This window comes from Canis lupus, chromosome X (assembly GCF_011100685.1).
Source record: "Canis lupus familiaris isolate Mischka breed German Shepherd chromosome X, alternate assembly UU_Cfam_GSD_1.0, whole genome shotgun sequence".
Lineage (NCBI taxonomy): Eukaryota > Metazoa > Chordata > Mammalia > Carnivora > Canidae > Canis > Canis lupus.
In genome coordinates this window covers 79801002-79828487 of record NC_049260.1, presented here as the reverse complement: position 1 = coordinate 79828487, position 27486 = coordinate 79801002, and the positions used below count along the sequence as shown (strand labels likewise).

Here is a 27486-nt window from a genome sequence, read left to right as displayed (position 1 = left end):
CCTTGGGCTGCATGAGACTTCAATAGTTTATATTTGGGGGACAAACTACATATTAACAGCTCCATATTTTAGTTGATTAGTTATTAGAAGGCTATTTGGGATCTTTATATGTAGGCACACTTTATTTTAAGAATAAAGTCTTTTCATACATGTACCACATTCCCTTCTTTGTTAAGAACATTTTACTCATTCAAGGAGAGGGTGTTATGCTAAAGAAATGAAAACAGAAGGTCAGAAAGTGGTGGAAGTAGGAGTGAAGAAACCAAAACTAAAACCAAACAAAACCCATATACAACTGGTAGCCTTTAAGGAATTTAAAGTAAATAAAATTATTTTCATTTTTAAGAAGCTTGTTTGAAAAACCTTAAGATCAATCGAATATGTTTCTCAGCGCAATAATTATGAAACACTTGGTAAATGTTTTGTGGTATTGCCAAAGGGAAAAAAACATTAGATATTGATAGGAAGATTTGTAAAGTGAGATTTATAATAAAAAAATTACTCTCCATTGGGGCAAAGCAATTGCAATGAAATTCATGCAATCTCCTTTGACAATCAGATCCAATTCATAATCTTGCAGGCAAGCGTAGAAACTATTTTTGTTGTTTAATAGGACGAGTTCAATTTCTCTGACATTTTTTATTAGCACTGTGCAATACATACCTCACTAGAAAGCCATTTTATTTTTTAATTTTTAAGACTCTGGTAAGATTAATTAAAAGGAAATCATCTACATGGAGCTGGATTGGTCTTTTGAGAATGCTCACACCCACCAAAGACTATACTCCTTTTTATCTCTTATGCTATTTTGCAAACTTTTCCCATTAGCTTTAACAGAGGGTCAGAAATTAGGATGTTCTTTCCTAATGATGATTTCCATTGGGTCTCCTCCCAATGATTACTTGACTTCTCTGAGTAGACATGGTAGAGCCTATAGAGAGCAGCTTGTTGCAATGACTTTAAACTGGTAGATAAAACTAACCAAACTTGCACAATTGCAGCTTATGCTACTACACGTACCAAATTCCTTTTAACATCCCTGCAGATGACATCTTCTGGGGTCATTGTAAAATCTGGGATGCAGTTGTATGAAATAGACTGGCAGTTGTGAATGTATACTACATTTGGGTTCAGATTTCCTTAAGGCTGTCTCTTAGCAACATAAGAGAATTGGGAGGCCTATGCCAATTTCTGCTAAAGGGACATAAAGGAGAATCTGTGTGCACAGAGTGGAGTCTGAGTGCTTTGACAATAGGTTGCAAGTCAGGAGATGCAAGGAGCCACTGTGGTCAAAGTAACCCAGAGAGCAGACAAATGATAACTCTAAAACCCTCCACAGGATTTGATCAAATATGCTAGTTAAGCTTGCAGAGGGACTGCTTTGTACATAAGTTGAACATACTGTAGTCTGAGTTACATTATTTCATCAAGCCTTTGGTAAAGATCCAAGGTTTTTCCCTAGGTAGATTTTTTTTCAAAGTTCTCTATTCCTCAGGGACAATAGTAAGAAAAAAAAGTTGCAACACATACTTCTAGGATCAAGCTGATGCTCAGGAAATTGAGAACCTAGGCAGTGTGGCCAGTCCTCCTGTCAGACACAATGTCTCTATGGCAGGTTCTCCACAAATCAACTGCTTGAGAGCAATTTATTTACATCCACACTTCTCAGATCTATGGAGCAGTGAACTTCTGACATGCACACACAACATTAGAACTATGAATCAATTAAAATATGAAGCAAATACAATATCCTGAGGGAAAGCCATGCATCCATAAGAAAATTTTGTTTCCAGAAATGCTTTTGAGAGGAATCCTCAACTTAACATTTCAGCATTCTACCATCAGAACTGGTTTCCTTGGAGAAAAAGTGTAGGCTATGAAAGAATGCAGATCTCTTGGTAGAACTAATGATATTATTAGCATTTTTAAAAAGATTTTACGCATTTATTCATGAGAGATACAGAGAGAGAGAGAGAGAGAGAGAGAGACAGGCAGAGGGAGAAGCAGGTTCCATGCAAGGAGCCCGATGTAGGACTCGATTCCAGGTCCCCAGGATCACACCCTGGGCTGCAGGCAGCGCCAAACCGCTGCGCCACTGGGGCGGCCCCTAGCATTTTAAAAAAAATATTTATTTATTTATTTATTTATGAGAGACAGAGATTGAGAGAGAGAGAGAGAGAGAGAGAGGCAGAGGCAGAGACAGGCAGAGGAAGAAGCAGGCTCCATGCAGGGAGCCTGATGTGGGACTCGATGCTGAGTCTCCAGGATCATGCCCGGGGCTGAAGGCGGCGCTAAACCGCTGAGCCACCCAGGCTGTCCCTATTATTAGCATTTTTTAATGAAACTATCAAATTTGTTACAATCTGCCATGCTGTTTAAAAATCTTATATGCGGGGATCCCTGGGTGGCTCAGCCTTTACCCAGGGCGCGATCCTGGATTCCCGGGATCAAGTCCCACGGCGGGCTCCCGGCGTGGAGCCTGCTTCTCCCTCCTCCTGTGTCTCTGCCTCTCTCAATCTCTCTCTCTATGTCTATCATAAATAAATAAATAAATAAATAAATAAATAAATAAATAAATAAATAAATCTTAAAAAAGAAAAACGTGCTTTCTTTCAAGGACATTGGCTTTGAAGGCTAGAGGACAGAATCTAGTAATTAACTCCCGTGTTAGCATAAATGACCATATCCTGAAGGAATTCCTGCACCCACACAAGCTCTCAAATAGATCAGGATCATATAATTAATATTACAAAATTGCTGACTATGTATTTATCTTGGTTAGGAATCCTTGCCTCTTCGTTTACACTTCTTGAAGATATCTTTAGTTAGCTAGCAGGGTTTTGAAAATTTTTCAAAAGAAGCTCCACGTTACTTAACTCCATTGCAAACATAGATATGTACCCTTTTATGGGGAGAGTTGGGAAGAGTGGAGAAAGAGAATATAACACAATCAAATAAACAATGGCATTTTGCAAGTCCTGAAAGGTAGACTTCCTACTGTGCTATCTGGTTGGTTTGTTTGCATCTAATAAAACAGCTTGGACTAGACTGAACTGTTTCATATTGTATGCTTTGTCTCTCACCATTCTAATCATTTGCTGGTAGAGAGCAGCAATAGCGCCTAACTTTTCTTTTTTAAAATGGTATAAACAGTTTGGAATATAGTTTGGCAGACTCTTAAAAGTTAAATAGCCCTGAAGAAAAAAAAAAAAAGAAGAGTAGGTAAAAACTAATGAAATTTGAATAAAATATGGACTTTTGTTAATGATAATATATCAATTTTGGTTCATTATGTAATAAATGTAACAGAGTAACTTAAGATGTTAATAACAAGGAAAGCTGGGTATGGGGTATGTAGGAACTCTCTATACTATCTGCTATGGACTCAATGTTTGTAGCCCTTTTCACTAGCAAACATTCATATATTGAAATTTTAACTTTTAATATGATACTGTTAAAAGTTGGGGCTTTGGGGAAGGTGATTAGGTCATGAGAGAGGAGCCCTAATGAATGGGATTAGTGCCCTTACAAAAGAAACTCTGAGAGTTTTCTCACCTTTCCATCATGTGAGGACATGTGAGGGTATAGTGAGAAGATGAAGTAGGCTCTCATCAGACATTAAATCTGCTGGTACCTTGATCTTGAACTTTCCAGTCTCCAGAACCAGAAGAAATAAATATTTGTTGTTTAAGCTACCTCATCTATAGAATTTTTGTTATAGCAGCCCAAGCAGACTAAGATCTCACCTTCACATTTTTTTCTGAAAATCTAAAGTTATTCTAAAAACATTGTTCTTAAAATAGAGCTAAAAAATGAACTAATAAAGAAGGTACATCTACTATATATTTCAGGCACTTCATGTTTTGGTATTTACTCAAGAAAAAGGAAATATATGGGCATGAAAAGATGCATAAGTGAATGTTCATAGCAGCTTTATCTGGAATAGCCCTTAAACTGGAAATAATCCAAATATCCATCAACAAATGACCAGATGTTTATATCCATATAATGGAATACTACTTGGCAATAAAAAGCATGAACTAGTGTTACATCTAACAAGATGGATGAATCTCAAAATAATTGTGTTAGATGAAATAATCCAGACCAGAAAAGCACATACTGCATTATTATATTTATATAAAATTCTAGAAAATGCAAATCGATTTATAGTGACATATCAGTGTTGTGGAAGTAGGGGAGAGGGAGGGATTACAAAGGAGAAACTTGTGGGTGATTTGTATGTTCATTATTTTGACAATGGTGATAGTCTCATAGGTATATACATATATCAGCCCCCACAGATTGTTTTAAATTGTGTGCTGTTTACGGTATGTCAATTGTACCCCCATTAAATTTGCTTATTTAGAACAATCCAGTCAGGCAGGCATACACAGGAAAAGAGAGATAATTATCTTAGGCTCATATAACTACTACCGTTGATCATTAAACATAGCTCTGAGCTTTTTTGGTAGTAGAAATTTTTCTACTATGCACCATTGTACCTACCACTTGTCCTGTGGGAATCAATTTCTTTTTTTAAAGAAGAGTAACCCTTAAAGTCTTTTATAGGAAAGTACATTAAGAATAATTCTAAACACATATCTTCTAAAATAATTTAAAATAAATTCAGTTTCATTAATTTCATAAACCTTAACTTGAAATTGGCTAATAAAGTATTAATAATTAGGCAACTTAAACTTTAAATGGGAATTAATAGCTAAGAATTATTTAAAAATAATATTATTTTTCTGAACATCTGTTTTGTGCCAGGCAATTGATCGGAACTTTTTAACATTATTGAGATATAATTCACATACAATTTATCCATTTAAACTGTACAATTCACGGTTTTTTACTATATTCACAGATATGTGCAACCATTGCCACAGTCAATTTTGTAACATTTGCATCACCTCAAAAAGAAGCTTCAGATTGCTTAATGGGTACAGGGTTTTGTTTTGGAACAAAACAAATTTTCTGGAACTAGATAGTGGTTGTAGTTGCACAACATTTTGAATGAACTAAATGTCACTAATTTGTATGCTTTAAAATAGTGCATTTTATGTTATATTGTTTCCACTTCGCTAAAAAGAAATCACCCATACACTTTAGGTATTTATCCCTATCCCTCCATCCCCACCAGCCCTAAGCAACCACTAACCTACTTTCTTTCTGTCTTTACAGATTTTCGTATTCTAGACATTTCATATAAATGAAAGCATATAATATGTAGTTTTTTTCCCACTAGCTTCTTTCACTGAGTATGTTTTCAAGGTTCATCCATGTTGTAGTACATATCAATACTTTACTCATTCCTTTTTATAGGTGAATAATATTTCTCTGTATGAATATACCACATTTTAATCATCCATTCATCAGTTGATAGACATTTAGGTTGTTTCTACATTTTGTCTGTTATGAATAATGCTGCAATGAACATTTGCATACAAGTTTTTGTGCGGATGTATGCTTTGATTTTTCTTGGTTATATACCTAGGATGGGAACTGCTAATAACTATACATTTAATGATTTGAGGAACTGCCAGACTGTGGCTGGCAGTGGCTGTACCATTTTTCACTCCCATCAGAAGTGTATGAGGCTTTTAATATCTCCACATCCTAGCCAACACTTGTTAAAATCTTTTTGATTATAGCCAGCCTAGTGAGTATAAAGTGTTATTCCAGAGTTTTAATTTGCATTTCCCTGATGACAAATGACTAATTCAGACACCTTTCATGTACTTTTATTCCTAGAAGTAAGTTCACTATTTTTCATAGGCTTTCAGAAGGTTAATGGATCCTTAAAGTTATGATCCTCTAGAATGGAGTTATTGGGTGCACACATGAAGACAAACTGTCATGGTAGTTTTAATAAATTATATTTAATCATAGAAAATAATATAATGTGTACTTGTTTCTTTTTCACTGCTATGTAATCAATAAAAGTGAAAGAATGCATTTTAACATGAATTGCCCTCATGTTAAAAGACAATACTGGATTGTCTTCCACTAGAAGATTCTTTTTTTTTTTTTTTTTGTTTTTTTTTTTTTATTTTATTTTATTTATTTATGATAGTCACAGAGAGAGAGAGAGAGGCAGAGACACAGGCAGAGGGAGAAGCAGGCTCCATGCACCGGGAGCCCGATGCGGGATTCGATCCCGGGTCTCCAGGATCGCGCCCTGGGCCAAAGGCAGGCACCAAACCGCTGCGCCACCCAGGGATCCCCCACTAGAAGATTCTTAATGGGGGTGGACGTAGAAGGGTTCCAGCTCCTATTGGAATACAAAATGTACATTATATATCACCATCTCTGAAATCAAAGGGCAACCCCATAGCCTGAGTGGGCTATGAAAAATTACCTATCCCTTATATGTACAAATTATATTGTATTAAATAGGATTAGAAAACCAATATATGTCTATGTGCCAGGGAGGAATCTGCAACAGGAGAGTGAAAAGATGTCTAGGGTGGTGCCAAAGTGAAAGTCACTTTTAGGATGAGCAGTTGGTACTGGGAAAAATAAACACTATTCAACAAGAGTCAACAGTTGTTTTGGCGAGTAGCAGCTTACTACTGTCACTGTAGCTTTACACCTATGACATATGGAAGTTGTCTGTTCCTAGGGAGTAAATAAGCATTTGCCCAGTGGTCTGATGAGTAACCTACAGTTTAGATATTTGCTATGTCTGGATGGAGTAACAGTGGCCTAAGCTTTGGAAACTCAAAGGAATTTGCTTAGGCAGATTTGAGAAGGTCATTACACTCCATGATATATTCTTAGAACCTAAGAAAACCTCCTTATATTGGAAGCTTACACATTTTCATTTCTTAGAGCAGTCAGCTTCACTCTTCCCACCAGACCGGCTTTTAGAAAATGGAATGATTTGGAGTTGCAATTAAAGTCCCAGGCAGAAGCTCTTCTAGGATGTTCCATTGCTTAACCGCAAAGAGAGCAAAGAAAAATAAGTAATTCAAGTTCTGTACCTTATTTCACCTTCTCTAATGTGACCTGCCAGTTCTTCAATAAACTTCTCGCCTTTCATCCAGTAGATCATTGGTCCGGACTCTCCGCTAAATCCAAAGAATGCTTTGCAAGCGATGTTCAGAGGCTTACCTGAGAAGGACAGAGAAAAGGAATTGAATAAATGGCGCCTGGAAGACAGAAAAGGACTGTTTAACATCCAAAGGAAAGCTCCCATGACCCATTTTCAAACCTTCCAATCATCTTATCGCTGCACTTAAGAAAAAATTTAGTCACACGTGCTTCTGGGAAATTTAAAATTTAAGATATAATCAAAAATGAAAAAGTACTGCCAGGAACTAACAGGAAGAAATCAAATGGAAAGAATTCTCCCCGGGCAGCCCAGGTGGCTCAGTGGTTTAGCGCCACCTTCAGCCCAGGGCGTGATCCTGGAGACCTGGGATCGAGTCCCACGTCAGGCTCCCTGCGTGGAGCCTGCTTCTCCCTCTGCCTGTGTCTCTGCCTCTCTCACTCTCTGTGTCTCTCATGAATAAGTAAATAAAATCTTTTAGAAAAGGAAAGAATTCTCCTACTTTTCTTTTTTGAGGGTATTAATTACTGCTTACTTGGATTTGCCTTTGAAGTTAACATTAATCAAAAGTATGTTATTTTTTTAATTGATGAGAAAATAATAATAGACTATTCACTATTTTTAAGATTGCATAGGGAAATTTTTTATTCTGATTGTTCTAAGAAAAATTGTATAATGCAAATCAAAGGAAGAATTTTTTAATTAAAAATTTATAAAAAGTAAATGCAGGGAAAACAGTCTAAACATGCCTTTTATATTCTTGGAGCTATTTATAGTATTTAAACAATTCTAGGCAATACTGAAGTATTTTTTATTATTCATCTTTGTGGTTATAGCTAAAAACTTTATTTTAATTACAAAGTTATCATCAAATATATAAGCAGTTTTTTTGTTGCCATTGATTTTATTTTCTTGCAAAGTAGATTAATAAGGGAATAATAGTATAAAAACAGTCTAGACAATTCTGACAAAGGAATCCCCGATTCATAAATCATAATGTAGCATACCATTTTCTCTCTAACATGCAATTTTTGCCCTCACTGGAGCACCAGATAAAGAAATTTCAAAAATCTTTTTTCCTTATATAGTACCTGGTGAATTTGTTCCCATAATCACACTAAGCTGTAGACAAATCTCCATTCAATTCTTAAGTTGATCCAAAACTTCCGTGTTCTAAGAACCATTACTTTCTGGTTATTTAATCAACATAACTATCAGATGGATTTCTTTGAGGACCATTTTCATGAAGAAACAATTTTAATGGGAGTTAGGTTCTACATTAAGACAAAGTGGAAGTTAAAAGAACCTCATAGACATGTAGATGATGGATGATAGGCTGGACTTAGTCATAATAAGTGACATATATTGATCTTTCTACAGTACAAATTTATATCCCATTAAAAATGACATGCTGTGGATCTTTGTGATCATTCAATTGTGTCAAAACGTTTGGTATCAATAGTCTGTAATATATGTCTAACACAAATCTGAAACAAGATTATTCATTGCTGCTTTGAACATATGCTCTGTGATATGTTTATGTAAGAATGAGAGATAGCCTGCTAGGGTGGAATGCGCACAGGAGATTTAGATCCTGGTTTTGGATCTATCATGAAAAAAGCTGAGGGCAGATTACCTAATTTTTTATAAAGTAACTTTTATACATGGAATAAAGATGGTAATATTTGGGAAGCTCAGAAAAAACAGTGTTTACAAAAGTACTTGGTGAATTCAAAAGTCCCATCCAAAAAAAAAAAAACCAAAAACAAAACAAAAAACAAACAAATAAAAAAACCCACACAGACAACAACAACAAAACAAAGCAAAAAAAACAAAAAACAAAAAACCCAAACCCACAAAAATCCCAACCAAATTTAGGATGGTGGTGTTCTCCTTCTGAAGCTTGGTCTTGAAGGAGCTAATTTTGAAGCATAATCTGATATGGATAATGGGATAGATTAAGTGTTAATTTTGGTTTTGCCAATTTCATGTTCTTTTTAAATTTATGAACTCCTATGTGGTAATAGCCTTCTCTTATCAATGCTCTATAAATATTTCCTGGATTCTAAAATATGTGTGATTTATCCAAGCAGGCGCTGTGTTCTCCAAACCTGAACACAGGGTCTTTTCTATGCCTTACTGCTCTTCATTCCCATGAAATTGAAGGCAATAAGGGACATTAAACCATATGGTAGAAAATCCAGAGACTGTGATAAAGTTTATTATAAATAATCCCAGTTGCTAAAACTACCAGTATATACATCTATACACATAAATTCTGGTTGTCATTCTTTTGGGCTATGTTGCAGAATATATCAAATAAAATGCCATTTAGTAATTCCTAGCATGTGGGTGTTAAGGTATGGTTTGATTTTAATGGAGAAAGACAATTACAGCAATGTATGAAAAGGGACTTTCTTGAGGTAGTCTAACAAAAATGACAGATTCTGCCCTTTCTTTGGCACTATACAATGGGTACTGGCCATAGCAGCAATTTCTTTTGGAAATGTTTTCACACTCCCATCAGACATGTTCTTGTTAAATAAATGCAAGAGATAAATATTTCAGTGATATAATTTTAATGCAAATGTTGAATGAATATCATGAATATTCTTTTGTCAATGGCTAAAACAGGAAAACCATCTAACCACCATATGTAATACTCTGAAGAGAGCACTCTGAGGAGAGAGTATGCAATACTCTTGATTAGCTTTTGTGTCAGATAATGAGACTCAATGTGTGCAAGGGTATGGGCATCTCCTCTTCCAAAATGTGTGTGAGGGATCTCTGCATTGATTAAACAAATAACCTGAAATGGAATCAATTCAGACCTTTCTAAAATATGGCGCATGTGCATGTGCAAACTCCCATCTACAGTTTGCATCTGTTTGCTACTGTATTGTCATGCCACTGGACATATTCAAAGTCATTCCCATGGTACTGTATACCCTACTAGTAGAGATGACCAGCTCAAATTTGTTTCTAAAGGGGATAGTAAAAAAATAATAAAGGGGATAGTACAGTAGACTGAAGACTATAAAAATAAGAACTTCAGTTTCTCAGTTTTTGTGCTATTCACAAAAGAATTGTGAATTCCTTTTATATAATAATCCTTTTATGATTACTCTGTATTACTAACAATTTAGATAATCCTTTTATGATTACTCTGTATTGCTAACAATTTATCACTTTCTTAAATCTAGACAGGAAACAAATAATATGTTCAAACAAAGAAATGTACAAGAGTGTTCCTAGCAGCTATTTTTTAAGATTTTATTTATTCATGAGAGACAGAAAGACAACGACACAGGCAGAGGGAGAAGCAGACTCCTCACAGGGAGACCCATGTGGAACTTGATCTTGGGACTCTAGGATCACACCCAGAGCCAAAGGCAGATGCTGAACTGCTGAGCCACCCAGGCCTTCCAGTCCTAGCAGCTTTATTTGCAATAGACAAAAACTGGAAATAGATCAAAAGTTCACCAATAGGTGAAGGAAACTCTGGTACATTCATACAACAAAATATTAATTGAATGTGAAAAGGAGTAAGCACTGATACAACCACTCATCCACTGATGGACACTTAGGTTGTTTCCATATCCTGACTATTTTAAACAATGCTTCGATAAACATGAGGGTACAGATACTTTTTCCAAGTAGTGTTTTTTTTTAAATACCCAGAGGTGGAATTGCAGGATTATATAGTTCTATTTTTCATTTTTTTGAGAGGAATATCCATAGTATTTTCCATCATGGCTGCATCAATTTACATTCCCACCAACAGTGCACAATTTCCCTTTTTTCCATGTGCCTGTCAACATTTATTTGTCTTTTTAATTTTAGCCATTCTAACAGGTGTAAGGTGATATCTCATTATGGTTTGATTTTCATTTCCCTGATGATTAGTGATGTTGAGCATCTTTCCATGTGTCTTTTGGCCATCTGGAAGTCTCCTTAGGAAAATTGTCTATTCAGGTCCTCTGCCCACTTTTTGATCAGATGATGATGATGACTTGGTGTTGTTATGTAAGTTCTTTATACATTCTGGATATTAAACTCTTATTGAATACATCATTTACAAATATCTTCCCCCATTCAGTAGGTTGCCTTTTTGTTTTGTTGACTTTTTTTGCTTGTTATTTTGATGATATTTATATTTCCTTTTGTTTCCCTTGCCTTAGGGGACATAATCTAGAAAAAAATGTTGCTATGGCCAATGTGAAACAACTTACTGCCTGTACTGTTTTCTAGAATTTTATGATTTCGGGCCTCACATTTAGGTCTTTAATCTATTTTGAGTTTACCTCTGTGTATGGTGTTAAAAGGTGGTCCAGTTTCATTCTTTTGCATGCAGCTGGTCAGCTTTCCTAGCGCTATTTATTGAGAAGACTTTTTCGCATTATATATATTTTGCCCCCTTTGTCATAGATTTATTGACCATATAATTGTGGGTCTATTTCTGAGCTCTCTATTCTGTTCTTTTGATCTACCTTTCATTTTTCTACCTTTCTATTGTTTTTATTACTGCAGCTTTGTAGTATATCTTGAAATCTGGAATTGTGATACCTCCACGTTTGTTTTTCTTTCTCAAGATTGCTTTGGCTATTCAGGGTCTTTCATGGTTCCATACAAATTTTAGTATTATTTGTTCTAATTTTGTGAAAAATACTATCAGTATTTTTACAGGGATTGTATGGAATCTGTAGATTGCTTTGGATAATATGGATGTTTTAACAATATTAATTTATTTAATCCATGAGCATGGAATATCTCTCCATTTCTTTGTGTCATCTTCAATTTTTTTCATCAGTGTTTTACAGGTTTTAGAGTACAAGTATTTCACCTCTTTGGTTTAAGTTTATTCCTAGATATTTTATTCTTTTGGTTGGAATTGTAAATAGTGTTGTTTTCTTAATTTCTCTTTCTGTTACTTCGTTGTTAGTGTGTAGAAATGCTACCAATTTCTGAGTATTAATTTGTATCCTGCAACTTTACTGAATTCATATATTACTTCTCATAAATTTTTGGTGGAATCTTTAGGATTTTCCTTGTATAGCATCCTATTATCTACAAATAGTGGCAATATAGCTTCTTCTTTAAAAATATAGATATATGTTATTTTATTTTTTCTTAGCTTGTCTGATTTCTGTGATAGTTCTGTGATAGTATCACATTGATTGATTTGCAAGTGTTGGACCATACTTTCAATACTATGTTGAATAAAAGCGGTGAGAAGAGAGATTGTTGTCTTGTTCCTGATCTTAAAGGGATAACTTTCAGTTTTTCACCGAGTATGATGCTAACTGTGGGTTTTCATACATGGCCTTTATTATGTTGAGGTGTCTTCCTTTTATCCCCACTTTCTTGAGAGTTTTTATCATGAATGGATGTTATACTTTGTCAAATGCTCATTCTGCATCTATTGAGATGAGCATATGATTTTTATCCTTCACTCTATTGATGTAGTATATCACATTGATTGATTTGCAAATGTTGGACCATACTTGAATCCCCAGAATCAATCCCATTTCACTATTTTGAAGGATCCTTTTAGTAAATTATATGTTGTTTTCTCATATTTTGTTAAGGATTTTGCTAATACTTGTTTGGGGATTTTTGCATGTTTTTTAATCAGGAATATTGACCTATAGTTTTGTGTAGTTTTTGTGGCATCTTTGTCTGGTTTTGACATCAGGGTAATGCTGGCCTTGTAGAACACATTTGAAATCTTACCTTACTCTCCTATTTTTGGAATAGTTTGCAGGGAATAGTTATTAAATCTTCTTTAGATGTTTGGTAGAATTCCCAGTGAATCCATCCAGCCCTCCACTGTCATGTTTTGGTAATTTTTTGATTACTGATTCAATTCTATTAGGTGCAGTAAGTCTGCTCAGATTATTTATTTTTTCTTGATTCAGTTTTGGAAGATTGCATATTTCTAAGAATTTAACCATTTCTTCAATTGTTCACTTTTTGGGCCTATAATTTTTCATACTATCCTCTTATAATCCGTTGTATTTCTGTGGTGTTTATGGTTACATGTCCTATGTCATTTCTGATTTCATTTGCTAAGTCCTTTCTCTTGTTTTCTTAATGAGTCTGGCTAAGGTTTTATCAATTTTGTTTACCTTTTCAAGGAACCAGCTTTTAGTTTCATTGATTTTTTTTTTTAGTCTACGTCATTTATTTCTGCTCTGATCTTTATTATTTCCTTCCTTCTATTCACCTTTCACCTTGGGCTTTGTTCTTCTGTTTCCAGTTCCTTTAGGTGTGAGTTTTAGATTCTTTACTTGAGCTTTTTCTTTTTTTAAAGATTTTATTTATTCATTGACGAGAGACACATAGAGAGAGGCAGAGGGAGAAGCAGGCTTCCCCCGGGGAGCCCATTGCAGGACTCAGTCCCAGGACCCTGAGATCACGACCTGAGCCAAAGGCAAACACTCAACCACTGAGTCATCCAGGTGCCCCTGTTTCTTGAGGTAGGCCTGTTATTGCTATATAATTCCCTCTCAAACTGCTTTTGTTTCATCCCAAAGATTTTGGACACTTGTGTTTCCATTTTGTCTCCAGCATTTTTAAAATTTCTCCTTTCATTGTTTCATTGACACACTGGTTATTGAGTATCATGCTGTGTCTTCTCCAAGTATTTGGGTATTTTTCCAGTTTTTTTCTTTTTTTAAATTTTTTAAAAGATTTTTAAATATATTCATGAGAGACACAGAGGGAGAGAGAGAGGCAGAGACACAGGCAGAAGGAGAAGCAGGCTCCACGCACGGACGGGACTCAATCCCAGGACCCCCGGATCATGCCCTGAGCCAAAGGCAGACACTCAACCGCTGAGCCACCCAGGTGTCCCTGAAGGAGGCTTTTTTATAAAGAATTGTATGCATGGTCAAGACAGACTGAGATTGGGAGAAGTGAGTTTTACAACTACACTGGTATAACATTGAGATTTGGCTCTTCTCTCTGTTAAAATGACAAGGTTTTCTTCCATTGGTAGTCTACTCTTGATAAGAGATTGTGAACAGAGAAGAAAAGACAATGTTTTTTTTTTTCTTTACCTGCACAGTACACCAAGGTTTTCATATTTATTTTTATCTGGTCTTTACCTACATAAGAAACTGAAAACTTCTCAATATTAAGGAGCTACATTTTGTTGACAACTCCATAACCTCCTGTAGAATCTCCTAGAGCCACATTAGTGAAACAGATACTAGAGTTTTAAGTTTTGTAATTATCCATGAACCTTTGTAGGTACATGCCTTGAAACCTTCTGATATAGGTTGGTTGGTTGGTTGGTTGGTTTGGCTAGCTGGCTGGCTGGCTGTTTGCTTGTTCATTCATTAGTTCATTGATTTTCAACAGATTCCCAGAAAGTCAAACCCTAGAGTCTCTTGACAAATATATGTAGTTTACCTGCTATATGAAGTCACATGAGAAGCATTGTCAAACAAATAATAATAAGCCCTCTTAGATTATATTGGGTGCAAGAATGCTGTCGGTGTTCCAAAAATGAAATGACAGCAAAAGCAGTCCTGAGAGGGAAATATATCGCAATACAAGCATCCCTCAAAAAACTGGAAAAAACTCAAATACAAAAGCTAACCTTGCACCTAAAGGAACTGGAGAAAGAACAGCAAATAAAACCTACACCAAGCCGAGGAAGAGAGATGATAAAGATTCGAGCAGAACTCAATGAAATAGAGACAAAAAGAACTTTAGAACAGATCAACAAAACCAGGAGTTGGTTCTTTGAAAAAATTAATAAGATAGATAAACCATTAGTCAGTCTTATTAAAAACAAAAGAGAAAAGACTCTAATAAAAACATGAATGAAAAAGGAGAGATCACAACTAATACCAAGGAAATACAAACGATTTTAAAAACATATTATGAACAGCTATATGCCATTAAATTAGGCAAAAGAGAAGAAATGGATGCATTTCTGGAAAACCACAAACTACCAAAACTGGAAGAAGAAGAAATAGAAAACCTGAACGGGCGGATAACCCGGGAGGAAATTGAAGCAGTCATCAAAAACCTCCCAAGACACAAAAGTCCAGGGCCAGATGGCTTCCCAGGGGAATTCTATCAAACATTTAAAGAAGAAACAATACCTATTCTACTAAAGCTGTTCCGAAAGATAAAAAGAGATGGAATACTTCCAAATTCGTTCTGAGGCCAGCATCACCTTAATTCCAAAACCAGACAAAGACCCCACCAAAAAGGAGAAGATCCCTGATGAACACAAATGCAAAAGTTCTCAACAAGATCCTAGACAATAGGATCCAACAGTACATTAAGAAGTTTATTCCACCATGACCAAGTGGGATTTATCCCCGGGATGCAAGGCTGGTTCAACACTAGTAAAACGATCAACGTGATAGATCATATCAACAAGAGAAAAATCAAGAACCATATGATCCTCTCAATAGATGCAGAGAAAGCATTTGACAAAATACAACATCGAATCCTGATCAAAACTCTTCAGAGTGTAGGGATAGAGGGAACATTCCTCAACATCTTAAAAGCCATCTACGAAAAGCCCACAGCAAATATCATTCTCAATGGGGAAACACTGGGAGACTTTCCCCTAAAATCAAGAACACGACAGGATGTCCACTCTCACTTCTGCTATTCAACATAGTACTAGAAGTCCTAGCCTCATCAATCAGGCAACGAAAAGAAATAAAATGCATTCAAATTGGCAAAGAAGAAGTCAAACTCTCCCTCTTCACAGATGACATGATACTGTACCTAGGAAACCCAAAAGACTCCACCCCAAGATTGATAGAACTCATACAGCAATTTGGCAGTGTGGCAGGATACAAAATCAATGCCCCAAAATCAGTGGCACTTCTATACACTAAAAACGAGACTGAAGAAAGAGAAATTAAGGAGTCAATCCCATTGACAACTGCACCCAAAAGCAGAAGATACCTAGGAATAAAGCTAACCAAAGAGGTAAAGGATCTATACCCTAAAAACTATAGAACACTTCTGAAAGAAATTGAGGAAGACACAAAGAGATGGAAAAATATTCCATGCTCATGGATTGGAAGAATTAATACTATGAAAATGTCAATGCTACCCAGGGCAATGTACACGTTTAATGCAATCCCTATCAAAATACCATGGACTTTTTTCAGACAGTTGTAACAAATCATCTTAAGATTGGTGTGGAATCAGAAGAGACCCCGAGTTGCCAGGGGAATATTAAAACAAAAACAAAAACAAAAACAGAGCCGGGGGCATCACAATGCCGGATTTCAAGTTGTACTACAATCTGTGATCATTAACAGAGTATGGTACTGGCACAAAAACAGACACATAGATCAATGGAACAGAATAGAGAATCCAGAAATGGCCCCTGAACTCTATGGTCAACTAATATTTGACAAATCAGGAAAGACTATCCACTGGAAAAAGGACAGTCTCTTCAATCAATGGTGCTGGGAAAATTGGACATCCACATGCAGAAGAATGAAACTAGACCATTCTCTTACACCATACACAAAGATAAACTCAAAATGGAGGAAAGATCTAAATGTGAGACAAGAATCCATCAAAATCCTAGAGGAGAGCACAGGCAACACCGTTTTTGAACTTGGCCACAGTGACTTCTTGCAAGGTACATCCACGATGGCAAGGGCAACAAAAGCAAAAATGAATTATTGGGACTTCATCAAGATAGAAACCTTCTGCACAGCAAAAGAAACAGTTAACAAACCTAAAAGACAACCTACCGAATGGGAGAAAATATTTGCAAATAACCTATCAGGTAAAGGGGCTAGTATCCAAGATCTATAAAGAACTTATTAAACTCAACAGCAAAGAAACAATCCAATCATGAAATGGGCCAAAGACATGAACAGAAATTTCACAGAGGAAGACATAGACATGGCCAACAAGCACATGAGAAAATGCTCCACATCCCTTGCCATCAGGGAACTACAAATCAAAACCACAATGAGATACCACCTCCCACCAATGAGAATGGTGAAAACTAACAAGACGGGAAACAACAAATGTTGGAGAGGATGTGGAGAAAGGGGAACCGTCTTGCACTTTTGGTGAGAATGTGAACTGGTGCAGCCACTCTGGAAAACTGTGTGGAGGTTCCACAAAGAGTTAAAAATAGAACTGCCCTACGACCCAGTTACAGTGCTGGGGATTTACCCCCAAGATAGAGATGCAGTGAAACGCCGGAACACTTGCACCCCAGTGTTTATAGCAGCAATGTCCACAATAGCCAAACTGTGGAAGGAGCCTCGATGTCCATTGAAAGATGAATGCATAAAGATGTGGTCTATGTATACAATGGAATATTACTCAGCTATTAGAAACGACAAATGCCCACCATTTGCTTCGATGTGATGGACCTCGAGGGTATTATGCTGAGTAAAATGAGTCATTTGGAGAAGGACAAACATTATATGGTCTCATTCATTTGGGGAATATAAAAAATTGTGGACAGGTATAAAGGGGAAAGGAGGGATCCCTGGGTGGCGCAGCGGTTTGGCGCCTGCCTTTGGCCCAGGGTGCGATCCTGGAGACCCGGGATCGAATCCCACGTCGGGCTCCCGGTGCATGGAGCCTGCTTCTCCCTCTGCCTGTGTCTCTGCCTCTATCTTTCTCTGTGACTATCAGAAATAAATAAAAAAAATTTAAAAAAAGGGGAAAGGAGACAAAATGAGTGGGAAATATCAGAGAGCGTGACAGAACATGAGAGACTCCTAACTCTGGGGAACGAACAAGGGGCAGTGGAAGAGGAGGTGGGCAGCGGGATGGGGTGATTGGGTGGTGGGCACTGAGGGGGGCACTTGACAGGATGAACACTGGGTGATATGCTATATGCTGGCAAATTGAACTCCAATAAAAAATAATTAAAAGAAAACGATTGAAATTCCTAAAGTTGTAACATGTCCTGGTACAGTGCCATCATTCGACATTTGAAATGTTAATATGCTATGTGGTAAAAAAAATAATCAAATTTTCTTCTCAACTGCATTATAATGAACTCTCATTGGGTCTTTAACCATGTCCACTGTTGGCCGTGCTGTCATTTGCAGGTGTTGTTCTGACGCTATTGCAAAAATATGGTCTAGCTTTCAGTTTGTGTGTGTGTGTGTGTGTGTGTGTGTGTGTGTGATTTATTTCTAGCTTCATACTGTTGTTATTATAATAGATGCATGGTATGATTCCAATCTTCTTAAATTTTTTGAGGCTTGTTTTTGGCCTAATATGTAATCTATTCCAGAGAATTTCCCATGTGCAATTTTAAAGAATTTGTATTCTGTTGTTTCTGGATGGAATGTTCTATATATATGTCATATCCATCAGGTCAAATATGTCATCAAATGACACTGTTTCCACTTTGATTTTTTGCCTGGATGATCATTCCATTGATGTATGTAGGCATTAAAGTCCCCTACTACTATTATATAACCATCAATTTCTCTCAGTATGTCAATTAGTAAGTGCTTTCTGTGTTTAGGAGTTCCAATGTTGCATGTGTAGTTATTTACAATTGTTATATCCTCTTGTTGGATGATCCCTTTATCATTATGTAATGCCCTTTTTTGTCTCGTGGCACAGATTTTGTTTTAAAGTCCTTTTTATCTGATGTAATTACCACTACCCCAGCTTTTTTGTTTGTCTTCATTTGCATGCTAAAGGCTTTTCCATCCCTTCACTTTAAGTCTGTATGTGTCTTTAGGTTTGAGGTAAGTCTCATTTAGGCAGCATATAGATAGCCCTTTCTTTTGTTTGTTTTTATCCATTCTGTCACCCTTTGTATTTGATTGAAGCATTCAGCCATTTAATTTAATTATTAATAATTATGTACTTATTATCATCTTGTTATTGGTTTTCTACTTGTTTTTGAAGTTCTTCTCTGTTCCATTCTTATTCTTTTGCTCTCTTTCTTGGTGATTAATGGGTTTCTATGGTTTTGTTTGGCTTTCCTTTTTTTTTTTTTTAATTTGTGTATTTATCATAAGCTTTGGATTTGTGGTAACCATGTGGTTCATACAGAGCATCCTAAATAAATATCAGTCTCTATTAATTTTTTTTAATTTTTTATTTATTCATGATAGGCACACAGTGAGAGAGAGAGAGGCAGAGACACAGGCAGAGGGAGAAGCAGGCTCCATGCACCGGGAGCCCGACGTGGGATTCGATCCCGGGTCTCCAGGATCGCACCCTGGGCCAAAGGCAGGCGCCAAACCGCTGCGCCACCCAGGGATCCCCAGTCTCTATTAATTTGATGGTTATTTGAATTCAATCACATTCTTTAAAAAAAGAAAAATAAATTCCTATTTTTAAATTCTTCTCCGTGTTTTTTGTAGAAGTTTTCATACTTTACATCTTTTTATTCATCATTTTCTTATGTCTAATTATGTCCATTTTTCCATTTAAAAGAGTACATTTAACATTTCCTTTTTAAAAAAAAATTATTGGGATGCCTGGGTGGCTCAGCGGTTGGGCGTCTGACTTCGGCTCAGGGTGTGATCCCAGGATCTGGAATCAAGTCCAGCATCAGGCTCCCCACGGAGAGCCTGCTTCTCTCTCTGCCTGCGTCTCTACCTCTCTGTGTCTCAAATGATTAATATTCTCATGAATAATAAATTTTTAAAAAGTTTTAATTTCAATTCCAGTTAGTTAACATACAGTGTAACAGTAGTTTCAGGTGTATAATTTAGTGATTCACCACTAAAATACAACACCCTGTGCTCATCACAAGTGCCCTCCTTAATCCTCATAAATTATTTAACACAATATCCCACCCAACTCCCCTCTGGTAACCATCAGTTTGTTCTCTATAGTTAGAGTGTGTTTCTTGATTTGTCTCTCTTTGTTCCCCCATGATCATTTGTTTTGCTTCATAAGTTCAACATATGAGGGAATTAATATGATATGTGCCCTTTATCTGACTCACTTACTTTGCTTAGAATTATACTCTCTAACTCCATCTATATCATTGTTAATGGCAAGATTTCATTTTTTATGACTAATATTACATTGTGTGTGTATATATATAACAAACAAACATGTTTATATGTTTCTAGGAATATGTCCATTTCTTCCAGGTTGTCCAATTTGTTGGCATATATTTTTTTCACAATATTCTCATAATATTTGTATTTCTGCTGTGTAAGTTATCTTCTCTTATTTGTAATTTTATTTGTCCTTTCTTTTTGATAAACTTGGCTAGGGATTTATCGATTTTATTAATTTTTTTTCAAAGAACCAGCTCCTGGTTTCATTGATATATTGTATTTTTTAAACATTTATTTCTGCTCTAATCTTTAGTATTTCTTTCCTTTTGCTGGCTTTAAGCTTCACTTGCTATTCTTTTTCTAGCTCCTCTAGGTGTAAGATTAGATTTGGGATTTTTCTTGCTTCTTAAGGTAGGCGTATATTGCTATATACTTCCCTCTTAGGACGGCTTTTGTTGCATACCAAAGGTTTTGGACCACTGTGCTTTCATTTTTATTAGTTGCTATGTATTTTTTATTTCTTTTGGGATCCTGGTTGACTCATTCATTCTTTAGTAGCATGCTGTTTAACCTCCATGTATTCGTGGCTTTGCAAATTTTTTCTTGTAGTTTACTTCAAGTTTCATAGCATTGTGTCAGAAAATATGCATGGTATGATCTCAATCTTTTTGAACTTTTTGAGGCCTTGTGACCTTGTATGTGATCTATTCTGGAGAATGTTCCATGTGCACTCGAAAAAGAATGTGGATTTTGCTGTTTTAGGATGGAATGTTGTGAATATATCTGTTAAGTCCATCTGGTCCACTGTGTCATTCATGCCATTGTTTCCTTGTTTATTTTCTGCTTAGATAATCTGTCCATTGACATAAGTGGGGGTGTTAAAGTCCACTAATATTTTTTACTATTATCAATGAATGAGTTCCTTTATGTTTGTTATCAATTGTTTTAATTTTGGGTGCTCCTAGGTTGGGTGCAAAATACTTACAATTGTTAGATCTTCCTATTGGATTTTTTCCTTTGTTATTATATAGTGTTACATATACTACATATTATTATATATTTATTATATGATGTTTCTCCATACATTCACTTCCAATCTTTCAATCTGCAAATGTCTTTAGGTCTAAAATGAGTCTCCTGTAAGCAGCATATAGATGGGACTTGTTTTTTTAATCCATTCTGACACCTTATGTCTTTTGATGGGAGCATTTAATCCATTTATATTCAGAGTAATTCTTGATAGGTATGTACTTAGTGCCATTTTATTACTTGTTTTGTTGTTGTTTCTGGAGATTTTCTCTGTTCCTTTCTTATCTTTTTCACTTTTGACCTTACCTTTTCACTAAAATAATCCTCTTTAATATTTCTTGTAGGAATGGTTTAGTGTTCAGAAACCTCTTTAGTTTTTCTTTGTCTGGGAAACTTTTTAACTCTCCTTCTATTCTGAATGCTACCCTTGCTGGATTGAGAATTCTTGGCTGCGGATTTTTCTCATTCAGCAATTTGAATATATCATGCCACTTTCTTCTTGTTTGCCACATTTCTGTTGTGAAATCTCCAACTAGTCTTATGGTTCTTCCCTTGTAAGTTAAGGATTTCTTTTGGTTTGCTGCTTTTAAGAATTTTCCGTGATCATTGTATTTCATACATTTAATTTTAAGATGTCTTGATGTTGGCTTGTTTTTATGGATTCTGATGGGAGTTCTCTGTGCCTCAAGGACCTGAATGTCTGCTTCCTTCCCCAGATTAGGGAAATTTTCAGCTATTATTTCCTCAAATAAATTTTCTGTCCCTTTTTCTCTCTCTTATTCTTCTGAGACTCCTATAATATGAATGTTATTATGTTTGATTGAGTCACTGAGTTCCCTAAGTGTATTCTTGTTTTCCATAATTCTTTCTCTCTTTTGTTCAGATACATTATTTTCCATTAATTTGTTTTCTACATCACTTATTCTTTCCTCTGTTTCTTTCAGCCTTGTGTTCATTGCATTGAGCCTGTTTCCAATTTCAGTCATTGCATTTTTCATTTCTCTTTTTTACTCTTTTATCCATGAGGTAATGGTCTCCCTAAAGTCTCCCATTCTTTTCCCAATCCCATTTAGTATCCTTGTGATTGTTGCTTTAAATTCTCCATTAGGCATGTTACTTATATCTCGTTTGCTTAGATCTCTGGCCATAACCTTATCTTATTCTTTTATTTGAGATGAACTCTTCTATCTTGGCATTTTGTCTAAGTCTTGCCCTTCTCTGTGTTAGAAAAGTCTTATGTTTCCTGCTCCTGAGAGTAATGGCTTTATGAAGAAAAGGTCATATAGTGTCCAAGACTTGACACTTCAGGGAGTGTCTCCAGTGTATGTTGTGTGTGCTCTGTTGTTATGTGTTGGCTGCTCTATCCTTCAGGACAGTCATTTGTAGAGGGTCTCCTTGCTCACAGTAGGTAGTGTTTGGTCCTTGGCCAGAATGTGGCAAGTTTTAACTAGGTGTGCTCTGTTTTGCTTTTTAAGTGAGAACTGATACTACTTTCACTGGAACTAAAGCCCTGCAGAACACTCTGGTCAGTAGATGTGGTGTGGGCAAGGGTTTCTGCTGGTCTGGGGAAGGGTACTGATGTGTTGGGATGGAGGTAAGCTTGACAAAGGAGGGCATTCCTGCCAAAACACAAAGGTGTGGAACTTGATGTAAGCAGGTTAGGCACCCACTGTGGGCACAGTGTTACTTCACAGTGGCTCAATATTTATGCTGAGGCTTGCAGGAGGGAGATGGTGCCAGCCAGCTTCTGTATCCCTGGAGCTGCCTTGGTGCCAGCCATCAAGCACCAAGGCCACCAAGATGCCTTGGTGCCAGCCAGTTGCCTGTATCCCTTGAAGAATGCTGCCTCTCAGGGAAGCACTCTGAGAAGTGTGAATAATTTCTCCCCTGTGTGTCTGAGGTGTTTTTTCTTTCTTCTTCTTCTTTTTTTTTTTTTTTTTTCCAGATCACTGTTTCCATACTGTCTGCCTCCAGGTTGTTTGCTTTCTCTCTAAGAGCAGGATGGTGTACTCTGGGCTTTTTTCTGCCCAAGCCTGACTAATAAAACTCCAGGCTTTCAGGATATGGTGTGGGCAGGGACCTGCACTGGTCTTCTGGGGGAGAAGCCTGCCACGTTGGGACTGAGACAAGCTTGATTGAGAAGGGCAGTCCTGCCAGAGCACAAGGGTGTGGGACTTCATGTAAGGAAGTAAGGCAGCCTGTGTTGGGGTTGAGCTGCTTTCTGCAAGTGGCTCTATGTTTATGCTGAAGGGTGGGGAGGAAAATGGTGCCAGGTGTCTCCTTTGTACCTGGAAAGGCGTCTCTGAACACTGTCTCTCAAGGACACTGTCCAAGAAGAGTAAATAATCTCCCTGCTGTAGGCCCTAGGTGTTTTTTTTTAATAATAAATTTATTTTTTATTGGTGTTCAATTTGCCAACATACAGAATAACACCCAGCGCTCATCCCGTCAAGTGCCCGCCACCCAGTCACCCCCACTCCCCACCCTCCTCTCCTTCCATGACCCCTAGTTCGTTTCACCCTAGGTGTTTTGAAAATCGCTGTGTCTGTGCTATCTGCCCCTGGATTACTTTCCTGCCTTCTCTCCAGGAACAGTCCAGTGTCCTCAAGGCTCTATCCCAGCCAACCTGACCAACCCTTAAAACTCCATTCTTTAAGCCCCACTGATCACAAGAACTCATGAAATTCAACCCCTCTCATTTTCTGAGCTAATAGCTTTGGGAAAATGTTCTCCTGGGAACATTTGGGAAAATGTGCTCCCATGTGTGCTCCTCTCTCTCTTGCCTTACTCCACAATCATAGTTCCCTACCCTCCATAGCACTTGCTAGTCTTTTTCTCTTCCAAGCCATGTCTCCACACTTCCTATCATCTTCAATGATGCTTCTTCTCTCCCTTTAGCTGTGAAGATCATTCTGTCTGTCTTCAGGTGGATTTCTGGGATACATAGAATGTTTTGATAGTTATTTAGTTGTATTTATGCATGAGATGAGCCTAGGGTCTACCAACTACTCTGCCATTTAATCTCCCTTATCATATTTAACATTTCTTATAAGTCTGGCTTAGTGGAAGTAAACTCCTCTGTTTGTTTGTTTGTTTGTTTGTTTGGGAAATGATTGCTCCTTCAAATATGAATGACAAACTTTCCAGGTAGCATGTTCTTGGTTGTAGTTTTTTTTTTTTCCTTTTAGCAGTGAATATATCATGCCATTTTCTTCTGGCCTGAAAAATTTCTGCTGAAAAATCTCTGCTGAAAAATCAGTTATCGACTGATAGGTTTTCCCTTGTAGGTAACTTTTTAATTTTTCTCTTGCTACTTTTAAGACATCTTTGACCTTTGATATTTTATTATTATATGTCTTGTTGTGGACCTCTTTGGAGTTCCCTGGGCTTTTTGTACTTGAATGTCTATTTCCCTCCCTAGGTTAGGAAATATTTCAGCTATTATTTCTTGAAATACATTTTCTATCACTTTCTCTCTCTTCTTCTTTTGGCAGCCCTAAAATGCAATTGTTTGTTAATTTGATATTGTCCAAGAAATCCCTTAAACTATCTTCATTTTTAAAAATTCATTTTTCTTTTTGCTGTTCAGTGTGGGTGCTTTCTATTACCCTGTCTTCTAGATCATTAATATATTCTGCATCCACCAATCTGCTGTTGATTCCCTCTATTTAGTGTGTTGTTATTTCAGTTTTTATATTCTTCAACTCTGATTGGTTCTTTTTTATATTTTCTATCTCAGTGAAGGCCTCACTGAGTTATTCTACTTTTATCTTCAGCCCAGTGAATATCTTTACAATAATTACTTTCAATGCTTTATCAGGCACATTGCCCATCTATGTTTCATTTAGGCTTTCTTTAGGGGGGTGGGGCTTATCTAGTTCTTTTTTTGGAACATATTCCTCTGTTTCCCTGTTTTCCTTGACTTTCTGTGTTTCTGTGGATTAGGCAAACAGCAACTTCTAAACTGGAAAGAATGATCCTTTGTATAGTCTTCTCTTATATAGACTGTGTGTAGTTGGTGATTTCCGCTGGCTGGATAGAGCTGTGGCTGGCATGGATGGGGGCCTTGAGGCTTTTCACATAACAGTTGCCCTGTAAACACAGGTAATGTTGAAGTGGATTCAGGCTGGGGTATCTGGAGTTCTATGCACTGAGGGCACCCTATCAGGATAGATAAAGCTGAAATGAGTGCAAACTGGTATGTCTCAGGTTCTCTGTTCAGGGGGTATCTTGGCAGGGTGGTTGAAGCTGACATAGTATGCAGGCTGGAAGCTCTTCCCATAGAGGGTGCCCTGGCAGGATAGCTGAACCTAATGTGGGTGCAAGCTAGGTATACTGTGAGGTCCACACACAGAGGACATATTGGTAGGATAGGTGGAGTTGAAGTGGATGTAAACTGGGGTGTTCCTAGACTCTGTGTATAGAGGATGACCTAAAGGGGTGGCTAGAGCCAAGATGGGGTATAGGTTTAGAGGCCTTCTGATGCTCTATACTGTGGGCATCCTGGCAGGATGACTAAAGCTAGAATGGGCATGGTTTGATGTGGTCCTTGGGCTCTCCACACAATATTTACCTTCATGGAACAGCTGAAGCCTACTTGGGTATAAGCCAGGGTTCCCCAAGACTCCCAAACTGGTGGGACAGCTGAAGCTGAATTGGGTGCAAGCTGTGGTGTCCCAAGTTGTTCAACACAGTGGGTTCCCTGCCTGGGTAACTGGAACCAAGGCTGGCAGGGCAGGAGTTTTCCAGGGCATTTCACACAGTGGGGATGCCCTAGTGGAGTGGCTGAAACCAATGCAGGAATAGGCTTGGGGTTCCTGGGGCATTCCACAAGGAGACAATTTGGCAAGGTCGCTGGACCTAAAGCAGATATCAGCCAAGGGTTTCCAAAGTTCTCTGCATGTGGGGTGCCCTCACAAGCTATCTGAAGCCAAAGTGGTGTGGGTCTGAAGCATTCTAGGGTGTTTTGCCTGTGTTACCCTGGCAAAAACGTTTGATATTTTAATTATGTATCTTGGTGTGGGTATTTTTAAGTTTCTCTTATTTGTATATTTTGGGCTTCCTGGATCTGGATGTCTATTTCCTTCCCCAGATTGGGGATGTTTTTAGCCATTATTTCTTCAAATAAATTTTTGGCTTTTCTGTCTTCTCCTTCTGGAATCCTTATAACATAAATGTTTTTTGTTTTTTTTTTAATTTTTTATTTATTTATGATAGTCATACAGAGAGAAAGAGAGAGAGGCAGAGACACAGGCAGAGGGAGAAGCAGGGTCCATGCACCGGGAGCCTGACGTGGGATTCGATCCCGCATCTCCAGGATCCTGCCCTGGGCCAGAGGCAGGCACCAAACCACTGCGCCACCCAGGGATCCCCTTATAACATAAATGTTAATCCACTTGATATTACCCCCTAAGTCCCAAAAGCTATCTTCACTTTTTTCCACTTTTTGCTTCTCTTTCTGCTGATTTGATTGGGTGAATTCTACTGTCTTGTGTTCAAGTGCACTGATCCTTTCTTCTGTTTCATCTAATCTGTTATTAAACCCCTGTATTCTATTTTTCAGTGTGGTTATTGTATTATTCAGCTCTGTGACTTATGTTTGGCACTTTCTTATAGTTTCCATCTTTTTTGTTGAAGTTCTCACTGTACTCATCCATTCCTTTTTTGAGTTTGGAGGGCATGTCTATTATGGCCATTACTTTGAACTCTTTGTCAGATAAACTATTTATTTCCACTTCATTAATGTTTTTTTGGGGGGTGGGGAATGGGAGAGGTTTTACCTTGTTCTTTTGTTTAGAACATTTTCCTCCATTTCTTCATTTTATTGATCCTCTGTGTTGGTTTCTATACATTAGATAAAATAACCACCTCTCCTAGATTTTAAATAGTAGCCTTCTGTAGGACATGAACCTTTTTGTTCAACTTTGCTCCAGCTCTTCTCTGTCTCTCAAACCTTTGTGATTATCCAAATAGCCTATTACATTTGTAATAGCTCCCAGTAGTTGAGGGTGTATAATCCCCACAAAAGAGGATTTCAGTCAGTCCCTGGATTCAGGCTGATTGGAAGCCAGATTCTCAGGCAGCAGTTTTTAAAGTATGCAAATATGTATACAGTCCTGTGTGGCTGCAAACATAAGCCCTGATGGCCTGCAGACCAGGTGAGCTGGAGGTATCGCCTAGTGACAGTCACAAAAATTGGGGCTCCAGACAAGCATATAAGCTTCTTTCTGGGAGACACCAGTGAGATGGAGCAAAGTAGAGTGCAAATATGGTATCCCCGAGCCTATGTTCCCTGAGAGTACCTACACAGGTGCCTTGGTAAATGACAAATCTAAAGCTTACTTCTTAGGCTTTAGTTCCAGTACAAGCAAATAGGCCTCTTTCCCAGACAGACTGAGGGTT

The 27486-nt window shown here is 37.3% G+C and overlaps 1 protein-coding gene across 1 annotated transcript in view; it reads right to left on the bottom strand.

Annotated features, from left to right (window-relative positions):
* IL1RAPL2 (interleukin 1 receptor accessory protein like 2) overlaps positions 1-27486 on the bottom strand; it is a 652944-nt gene that overhangs the window by 47316 nt on the left and 578142 nt on the right. Inside the window, exon 6 of the mRNA XM_038588825.1 lies at positions 6987-7116. Coding sequence (XP_038444753.1) covers positions 6987-7116 — 130 coding nt within the window. The remainder of the gene's footprint in view (positions 1-6986; positions 7117-27486) is intronic.